At 40.5% G+C, this 10,239-nt stretch overlaps 2 protein-coding genes across 3 annotated transcripts in view; one reads left to right on the top strand and one right to left on the bottom strand.

Moving 5' to 3' along the window:
* Positions 1-1,058: 1,058 nt before the first annotated feature.
* Positions 1,059-6,174, bottom strand: figla (folliculogenesis specific bHLH transcription factor). Its single transcript, XM_058069767.2, has 6 exons — positions 5,978-6,174; positions 4,116-4,262; positions 3,986-4,036; positions 3,658-3,810; positions 2,035-2,074; positions 1,059-1,283 (listed from the first exon to the last, which is right to left on the bottom strand). Exons 1-5 carry the CDS (start codon positions 6,161-6,163, stop codon positions 2,057-2,059), a joined length of 555 nt encoding a protein of 184 aa, XP_057925750.2. The 5' UTR covers positions 6,164-6,174; the 3' UTR covers positions 1,059-1,283; positions 2,035-2,056.
* Positions 6,175-7,230: 1,056 nt separating this feature from the next.
* hk2 (hexokinase 2) overlaps positions 7,231-10,239 on the top strand; it is a 29,772-nt gene continuing 26,763 nt past the window's right edge. Inside the window, exon 1 of one of the 2 annotated variants that reach the window (XM_058069765.2) lies at positions 7,231-7,448. In XM_058069765.2, coding sequence (XP_057925748.2) covers positions 7,386-7,448 — 63 coding nt within the window. In that variant the 5' untranslated portion in view covers positions 7,231-7,385. The remainder of the gene's footprint in view (positions 7,449-10,239) is intronic. The other variant, XM_058069764.2, reaches the window with a different exon arrangement.

Raw genomic sequence — 10,239 nt, 5'->3', positions numbered from 1 at the left:
CCTGCAAGAAAAGACCCTTGAGTGTCACAATATTGATGTGGACGTGTGCTTTCTTAAGATAGGTGATCCTCAGGAAAATTGTAATCGGTGCAACCCTAATATAAATATATGACAATGTAACAAAACAAGATAACACAATTGTTCCCTTAATGCCTTTTATTACATATAATTGTTTGAGGAAAATACAGAAGTCCAAAAAAGTAAACAAAAGCAAAAACTAATTTGCTCTCATTGAAATTCTTTGTCTGTGATCAAGAAAATACTTACATATAAACATAAAGCAACAATATGAACAGCATAAAAAAAATGTGAAAACGAATATTTGACATTCACTGAAAAACATTGGAGGGGCTGCACGGTGTTCAAGTGGTTAGCGCACAGACCTCACAGCTAGGAGACCCGAGTTCAATTCCACCCTCAGCAGGTTTTCTCCGGGTACTCCGGTTTCCTCCCACATTCCAAAAACATGCTAGGTTAATTGGCCACAGGTATGAATGTGAGTGTGAATGGTTGTTTGTCTATATGTGCCCTGTGATTGGCTGGTGATTGACCAGTCCAGGGTGTACCCCGCCTCTCGCCCAAAGACAGCTGGGATAGGCTCCAGCACCCCCCGTGACCCTCATGAGGACAAGCGGTAGAAAATGAATGAAAAACATTGGGGGGCTGCATGGTGAAAGAGTGGTTAGCGCGCAGACCTCACAGCTAGGAGACCCGAGTTCAATTCCACCCTCGGCATGTTCTCCCCTGTGCATGTGTGGGTTTTCTCCGGGTACTCCGGTTTCCTCCCACATTCCAAAAACATGCTTACAGACACATTATGATGGGATTGTTGGTGTAGCTTGTCCTTACAACTATTGTACAGTAGATGGCATCATAACTCACCATATACTGCATATGACTTGGTCACATTAAAACAGAGCTGTTTATCAATACATAGTGGTATACGAGACGTTTAAAGACACAATTTAAAGTCAACACACTTACATAGGGCCCAGGAAGCCCTTGTGACATTTTGATTAAACTGTATTGAAACTACAATAATGCATATACAACTCACAATTGATTTCAGTTTATTAGCAGTCAAAAGTTTTTATTAGGATTGTACAAATAACTGCAGCACTGCCGTTCCTTTACAAAATCACTTGGATGTACACTTCAAAATGTGGCCAAGGATATATTTGGTGAAACAAATACATTTTATATACCTACAACTAAGTTTCAAAAGTAAAATAGGAAATAGAACACCATCTTCTGGAAAATTCCTTTCTTCAAATTAACGATCCCTGGGGGGGATAATAATTTGACAACAAAATCAATCACCCACTTGACCAAAAAAAGAAAGCATATTGCACTGCTGAATCTCAAAGCATAAGCTGATAAAGCCTTGGTGGTAATAGTGATACGGTAGTAATCTTTGTGGTATTACACTATTCCTTAGTGAAATTGTACAGAAATATTTGACCATACGAGGGCAGCATACGACTATGAATCTTACCTCTGCTGTGTAGCATTTTGGTTCTGTAGTGAAAAATGTACCATTACCACCACAATGTCAAAATTACTACTTTAGACAAAGTATCCATATATAGATAATCATGACAGTGTGCAAGAAGATCTACTACAGCTTCAACTATCAAGCATCAGCCCAGCATTCAATGCAATGCATTAATTACCTTACTTTTATATCTATCAAATTTTAAGACAGGGGTCTCAAACACGCGGCGCACGGGCCAAATGTGGCCCTCAAGGTGTTAGTGCGGCCCGCGCAAGTTTGACATGGATGCTGTATGGTATCATGTACCCAGAAAAAATTATTACGTTTGATTAATGTTCATGTTAAAAAGGTTAAATAACTGTTAATAGTTATCCTCCCTATCCGTGTGGAAGTGGTAAGTTTCTGGCTATTTAAGTTTAAAGGAAATAACATGGAGGCTACCGTTTAGGTCGCTAGCTCTCTAGTTTGCGAGTTAGCATGTGTCTCAAGACCCTGCAGTTGCGCAATATGTTGTAAATAAAAAAAAAAACTACACAAACCTGGTATGTTTCCAAACATCATTCAACAAGGTAGGGAGATCTGTTGGGAGAAAAAGGCCTCAGTTATAAATTGTAGACATTTGTTTTCCTGGATGAGAATTAAAAAAAACTCCACTAGCACTGATCAATGTTGGCACACCACATCCCTCACCTCAGACGTTGTGTGAGCGCCACAGTACAGTTGATGTACTTCAAATTGTGTGTGGGTAACGCAGCTGTAATCACAGCCTATTCACCTTCAATCATCAAATCACACAAACACAAACACAGTTCCGATGTCTAATTCCAGCTCTTTGTGACTCGTTGACAACAATCAAATGCATTGTGTTGAAAGTCATTTCTAATAATGTATTCCGGGGTTCTTCATTTCAGGAATTGAAGCATCTGATTGCCGTTTGTTCAAAAGATTGCATTTAAGTATTTTGCAAACGCTTGAACTCAATTAGGGTAAACTGAAAGGCAAATGAGCCCAGAAACACACAAAAAAAAGGTCTATTTTATCTGAAATACTGTTCATAAAATCCGTGTTTGTGAGCGCTACTCCTTTGCTGAGGTAATCCACACACTTCACAGGTGTGGGAAATAAAGACGCTGATTAGACAGAATATTGCACAGGTGTGCCAGTTATAGTGAAGACCTCATACACCTGTGCTTAGCACATTCAAAAGTGCATCGTTTAATAGTCGTCCTGGTATATAGCCTACAAAAATGCTTGTTGCATTGCCTTTTAATAGATTAAATTATTTTCTGATATCAATACTGCATCCCGTCCCGGGAGTCTTGAGGCCAAACTTTGATTCAGAACTCTAGAGCAGGGGTCTCAAACACGCGGCCCGCGGACCAAATGTGGCCCGCAGGACACTAGTTTGAGGCCCCCGCTTTGATATGAAAGTTTAATGTTTGATATGGATGCTGTATGGTATCATGTACCCAGAAAAAAATACGTTTGATTAATGTTCATGTTAAAGGTTAAATAACTGTTAATAGTTATCCTCCCTATCCGTGTGGAAGTGGTAAGTTTTTGGCTATTTAAGTTTAAAGGAAATAACTTGAAGGCTACCGTTTAGGTGGCTAGCTCTCTAGTTTGAGAGTTAGCATGTGTCTCAAGACCCTGCAGTTGCGCAATATGTTGTAAATAAAAAAAAAAAAAAGTATAAATGTGACTATAGTCGTGTTTTGTCATGTCTACAGGGCTCTAATAATGCTTTGTTCATTTTAATCTGAAAAAAATAATTTGTCTACCCACCAACTATGTGGTTTCTTAAGTTTTTATTATTATTATTATATTTATTTATTACTGATTGATTTTCTTTATTCTTGATTTGTTTATTTTTCACCTTACTTTGAGTAGAAAAATAAAAATTAAGATATTTGAGAACAGTGGAATTTTTATCAGAGCTTTTATTGTAGAAAATCGGAACCAAAGCACTGAAAAAGTTTGTATATTTTTCTGTTTTAATAAATGCGTTTTTTTTTTCCTGGAAAACCTGATGCTGCCCAGCCTTGCCCAGACCCTAGCTCCAGTGGCCCCCAGGTAAATTGAGTTTGAGACCCCTGCTCTAGAGGTAAGGAGTTCTATAGTTGTCTACTTCAGCGACAGTGACAAAACAAACAAACGGTTACCGAGTTTTGATCAGGTGCTACTTGAATGATGAACTGGTAGGAAGGCATCACGCAATGTTGCAACACTAGACTGGTCAGATCTTCGTCTTCTGTTCCTGCTTCTGATGGCATAGTGAAGATATCTTCAATGTTGTCCTCCGGCATACTCAGAAACTGTCATGGGAAAAACATGCACAAAATGCTTATGTCCTTTCTTCTCGTTTATCTCCCCATCCCATTAAAAGTACAGTTACTTTTCAGCATGTTTCCCCTTTATTACCTCTGAAATACTTTAGTACGAGCCATACCCCGTTTTTGTTATGGTACAGTCAAAAACACATTAACTCACTTTGAGGCCTGCAGTTCTTTGCTGTATGAAGTCAGTCTGGTTACCATCAGTCTAAAGATCAGAATGGAATTAAAACAACTAAAATATTTTCTTTAAATCAAAAAACAGTGCATTGACCAAGGCTACGTACATTATCAGTGTCCTGCAGAACTGCAAGTAACAATCGAATGTACTCCGTTGCAGCTTTAAGTGTGTCTACTTTACTGGGCTTGCGGTCTGGTCGCATCAACGGTACCATGCGCTTCAAGCGAGAGAACATGGTGTTCAGGTTCCTTATCTGCATAGAAATACACATTGAAAATTACAGTCACAGAATAAATAAAGCACAGCATTAATTCATAATACATTAGCTCAATTAACAGACACTTGTGCATAAAAAGTCATTTTTTAGACTTAAAAAGCAATATTTGCATTATAAACCCAGTTTTGAGTGTGTGTCCAGTTTTGCGCTGTGATCAAGTATTAATTGCAGATTAAATGAAGGTTGGGCAAAACAACATTTTGGTATTGATGCAACGCCAAATAAAAACAGAGCCAGTATTACCAAAACTTTGTAATTTTGCCTTTGCTGATCATGATACTTACAGGCCCACAATGTTCAGTGAACTGCGGCAAAGACATTTGGTTTGTGTGATCCTGCAAACTTTGATATGATCCACTATTAAAGTAATATCAGCAAAATCAGCTAATATTTTAGTCTAATGATTGTGTGACTGTGCCTTCAAATTACTATTATAGTATTTTATATATCTTTAAGTCAGGGGTCAAACTCAATTTACTTGGGGACCACTGGAGCTAGGGTCTGGGCGAGACGCATCAGGTTTCCCCCCCCCCCAAAAAAAACGCATTTATTAAAAACAGAAAAATGAATAAACTTTGCTTTGGTTTCGATTTTCTACAAGAAAAGCTCTGATAAAACATTCCACTGTTCTCAAATATCTTACTTTTTATTTTTCTACACAAAATAAGATGAAAAATAAATAAACAAATCAAGAATAAAGAAAATCAATCAGTAATGAATAAATATAATAATAAAACGGCAAATATTTAAAAATTAAGAAACCACATATAGTTGGTGGGTAGACAAATTATTTTTTTCAGATTAAAATGAACAAAGCATTATTAGAGCCCTGTAGACATGACAAAACACGACTATAGTCACATTTATACTCTTTTTATTTACAACATATTGCGCAACTGCAGAGTCTCGAGACACATGCTAACTCGCAAACTAGAGAGCTAGCGACCTAAACGGTAGCCTTCAAGTTATTTTCTTTCCAAGTTATTACCACTTCCACACGGATAGGGAGGATAACTATTAACAGTTATTTAACCTTTAACATGAACATGAATCAAACGTAATAATTTTTTCTGGGTACATGATACCATACAGCATCCATATCAAACTTGCGCGGGCCGCACTAACATTAAACTTTCATATCAAGGCGGGGGCCTAAAGAAAGTCTATCTATGTTATATTAATAAGTTGTTGCAAGATGAGTTGTTATTGGTCTCTAACTAGGTTAGATTTCAGATTACATACCAGATTATTTACATTACATTACAGATTATTTTTGTTTAGATTTAATTATATTTAATTGTAAAGACTGTTTTTATTGTATTGTGTTTTGAAATGTGAAATGTAATTTTTTGGACCCCAGGAAGAATAGTCTTCACTGCAGGGGGGACTAATGGGGATCTGTAATAAACAATAATAAAACCACAATCACACAAAAATATTTGTGAATGTCAACAGAGGACTCTATATTGCTACTGCCCTTTGTATCACTAGAATCGACATTTGGATCGATCCACACACCCTTGGTGAACCACATACAGAGCTGCTTGCTAACTAGCTGTTATTAGCTAGCTATTCCTTTATGTTCAATTTAAGAACAGCGGAACTTTCACAGTAAATTCCTGTATATTGTATAAGTCAAAAGTGTACGAATGTAAACATTCACTGCACATAAAAGAACAGTACTAACTCACCCTCAGCCGTTCCTTGGCGTTGACTTGCTCTCTTTTTTTAACAGTTTCGTGGAAGTCCTCAGCCACCACGTAGAAGCCATCCTTGCCTCGTTTGAATTTCTCAATGTTGCTGTAAACTGGCAACGCCAACTCACCTGTCAGACGTTTCAAAATGTCACTCATTAACTCCTCCTCCGGCACCTTCATTTTATCGAGCAGCGCCTAATTGGAGTCATGTCAGGCGCCGTGTGCTGTTAATGAACTGTCATGGCGGCAGGTGGCGACGGGGTGAGATGATGGGAGGAGAGACCCACACCTGAGTTGTTCCTCGCTTAATTAGGTTGCATTGTTGTTCGTTTCTTTTTACATAGCGAAGTTATCTTTCGTGTGTTTAAATTATTGCTATTAAAACTACATTTAATTAAAAAAAGTTCATGACATGTTCATGAGTTCATGAGCAAGACCATGCTAAGCATGTCCGTTGTAGTATAGAGATGTGCGATTATTGAACGACTCATTCACAACTGCCGGGTTTTTCCGGAACCGTTTTTCCCAACTCGTTCATTTATTTATTCATAATCCTGTTACTGTTAGTTACATTAGAAAAGGGAAACTAGGTAACATGTCGGAGCGTGATTAAATGCGGGTCCAAGTTCATGCCCAAGTGCTCTTTGACGGTTGACTCAAGTGAATCGAATCCCCCGCATTCACTTCTGCTACTGACTCAGAAGAATTCGAGTCAGTAAAAGTAGAAGAGTTTCCCCAGCATTGGTACACACAGAAATGGGGCGTTTGCTGACCGCAGTTCGTTTTTAAATGCCCGGCAGCATATTTTACAGTTACAATTCAACACACATTAGAACAGGGTTTAATACCCAAAAATGACGCCTACAAAACAAAATAAAAACCGATGATTTTTGACGATGTTTGATGATTTCCGCATAGATCACATCTCTTGTCAATCACAGCATCACAACGTTTGAGTGTATTTATAGATTTTTCAGTTGGTTGTTGATTTTTTGTTTTGATTTTTTTTGTCTAAAAATATTTGTCCTACATTTTTAATTGTAATTATAAACATGATAAAGGCAAATATACAAAACCATTCCATGTCATGAAATGTTTCGGCATCGGTAATATTGAGTCTACATTTACTTGGTATCGAATCGATACCTAAATATGCAGTATCCCCCCTGAACAGTGCGGAGCAGGACAGCACGTCATGACGTCACGCCCTCTTTCCAACCAATCAGCGACTCGACCTGACGTGAGAGCGTGACCCCACTGAATCCCGGAAACTGGAATTTTGTTGTTTTTTTTTTTTGAAAATCAAGTTTAAACGGAGACGTGCGGTAGTTAAATGAAACGGTTGGAATAAACAACATTAAAACGTTGAACTATTGCAAAAGCTGAAGAAGTAGGATCGACAATGTTGGCTTCGAGTCTACTTGCTAAATACTCCACCGAACTCCATGACGATCAAGTACTTAAAGTGAGTAACTATATTGGTGTTTTATACAAATCCGTTTTAAAGACTTTTAGTCTGTGCTTACTCGGTACTATACCACGAAAGCCACCTTGAAGACGGGCCAAACTGGTAACACTGGTTGAATGTAGTGGTGTTGTCTCAATATGTGACACCATCACCTGCTGAGGCCGGAGAGGCGTTCACTTGTATCAGCTACTTTTAGTTAGGATATTTAGCTAGCCTGTAATTTAGTTTTTTATATATATATACCTGAAAGTCACAGGAACAAGCCTGTTAAAAGTTTCTTTTTAGCGTTTAGCCCGGGTAGTAAGACGGGCTACAGAGCAGAAATAGCACAGCAGGAAATCAGACATTGAGACGCCATCATATTTTGCTAAATAAATGACGCAAGCACTTGGCCTGTCGCAGTAACAACTTTTGCTGGACGATAACCCACCATGGCGGGAAGGTGGATGAGTGGTTGGCATGCAGGCCACACAGGAAATCGTAAAGACCATATTCCACACAATTGGTCATAGGAATGAATGTGTGTGAATGGCTGTTTGTTTATATGTGCCCGTGACCAGTGTGGGGGCCCCCAAAAGCATTCATTCATTCATTTTCTCCCGCTTATCCTCACGAGGGTCGTGGGTATGCTGGAGCCTATCCCAGCTGTCTTCAGGTGAGAGGCGGTCAGTGTTAATGAGCTCACCTTTTAAATTATTTATTCATTTTCCTTACCGTTTATCCTCACTAGGGTCACGGGTATGCTGGAGCCTATCCCAGCTGTCTTCGGGCGAGAGGCGGGGTACACCCTGGACTGGTGGCCAGCCAATCACATCACCAATTAACCTAACATGCATGTTTTTTGGAATGTGGGAGGAAAACTACGCCTGCACCACACAGAGATCGGGGGAATCGAACCCAGGTCTCCGAGGTGTGTGGTCTGAAGTGGGGCTGCACAGCTAGGAGAACCGAGTTCAATCCCGCCCTCGGCCATCTCTGTGGAGTTTGCATGTTTTCCCCGTGCATGCGTCGGTTTTCTCCGGTTTCCTCCCACATTCCAAAAACATGCTAGGTTAATTAGCGACTCCAAATTGTCCATAGGTATGAATGTGAGTGTGAATGGTTGTTTGTCTATATGTGCCCTGTGATTGGCTGGCCACCAGTCCAGGGTGTACCCCGCCTCTCGCCTAAAGACAGCTGGGATAGGCTCCAGCACCCTCTTGACCCTGCATGCCATGTGTCTATTTGTCTTTAGACATTAGTAAATTAGCTTAAATGCTAACATGCTAACGGCTACCACGCTAGCACCTAACAAGACAGCCTCAGGTCCCGAAAATTTTGGGTCAGTCCCATAGTGTCCCCACATCATGCCATGTGTGTACTGTGTGTGCTAAAATGCTAACATGCTAACAGTCATCATGCTAGCACTTACACAAGTATCCAAAAACATGCTAGGTTAATTGGTGACTCCAAATTGTATATTGTTATGAATGTGAGTGTGAATGGTTGTTTGTCTATATGTGCCCTGTGATTGGCTGGCGACCAGTCCAGGGTGTACCCCGCCTCTCGCCCCAAGACAGCTGGGATAGGCTCCAGTACCCCCCACGACCCTCGTGAGGAAAAGCGGTAGCAAATGAATGAATTTAATTACGTAGGTGGGCTGCATGGCGGACGAGTGGTTAGTGCGCAGACCTTACAGCTAGGACACCAGGGTTCAATTCCACCCTCGGCCATCTCTGTGTGGAGTTTGCATGTTCTCCCCGTGCATGCGTGGGTTTTCTCCGGGTACTCCGGTTTCCTCCCACATTCCAAAAACATGCTAGGTTAATTAGCGACTCCAAATTGTCCATAGGTATGAATTTGTGAGTGTGAATGGTTGTTTGTCTATATGTGCCCTGTGATTGGCTGGCCACCAGTCCAGGGTGTACCCCGCCTCTCGCCCGAAGACAGCTGGGATAGGCTGCAGCACCCCACGACCCTCGTGAGGAAAAAGCAGTAGAAAATGAATGAATGAATGAAAATAAAATGGGCAAATGCACGAGTAGCTGAAATGCTTACTTGCAAGGTCTGAAATTGTACTTGCAAAATGTGACCATTTAGTTCCAGTCTGTAACCCTGAGGCAGACCTTTTTTATAATAGGCCTTCCTTCAGGTTTTCAAATTCTCTTTGGAGGACAACAATGTGCTGCACATCTTCCATGGCGTGGCAATAAGAGACTGTACTCCTTTAGTGCCCCGAACAGCTTCTGCATTAATGTGAGACCTTGACAGTGCCCCCTCCATTTGCTGCAACTCTCTGCTTGTTTCCATAATGCTTGTGCTCCGTAAGGCTTTTTTACCTCCACCAAGCACAGCACGGAGGATTTATGTTTATGTTTATGTTGGCATTTGTACTTTTGTCTGTTTGTTTGCTTGTGGACACAAGTGGTTAGCGCGCAGGCCACACAGCTCAGAGATTTCCCGCTCTGGCTTCTCTGTGTGGAGTTTGCATGTTCTCGCCGTGCATTGCATGGTTTCCTCCCACATTCCAAAAACATGCTAGCTTAATTAGCGACTCCATATTGTCCATAGATATGAATGTGAGTGTGAATGGTTGTTTGTCTATATGTGCCCTGTGATTGGCTGGCCACCAGTCCAGGGTGTACCCCGCTTCTCGCCCAAAGACAGCTGGGATAGGCTCCAGCACCCCCACGACCCTTGTGAGGATAAGTGGTAGAAAATGAATGAATGAATATTTATAGAGCCCTATAGACATGAAATAACACCCCTACAGTCAGCTTTCCATTCATATTACCCATTATAGTTGACT

Source organism: Doryrhamphus excisus, linkage group LG3 (genome assembly GCF_037039965.1).
Source record: "Doryrhamphus excisus strain RoL-2023G ecotype Guam linkage group LG3, RoL_Dexc_Guam_v1.1, whole genome shotgun sequence".
Taxonomy (NCBI): Eukaryota; Metazoa; Chordata; class Actinopteri; order Syngnathiformes; family Syngnathidae; genus Doryrhamphus; species Doryrhamphus excisus.
Note: the sequence above shows the minus strand (reverse complement) of the source record. Positions and strands in the feature narration are given on the sequence as shown.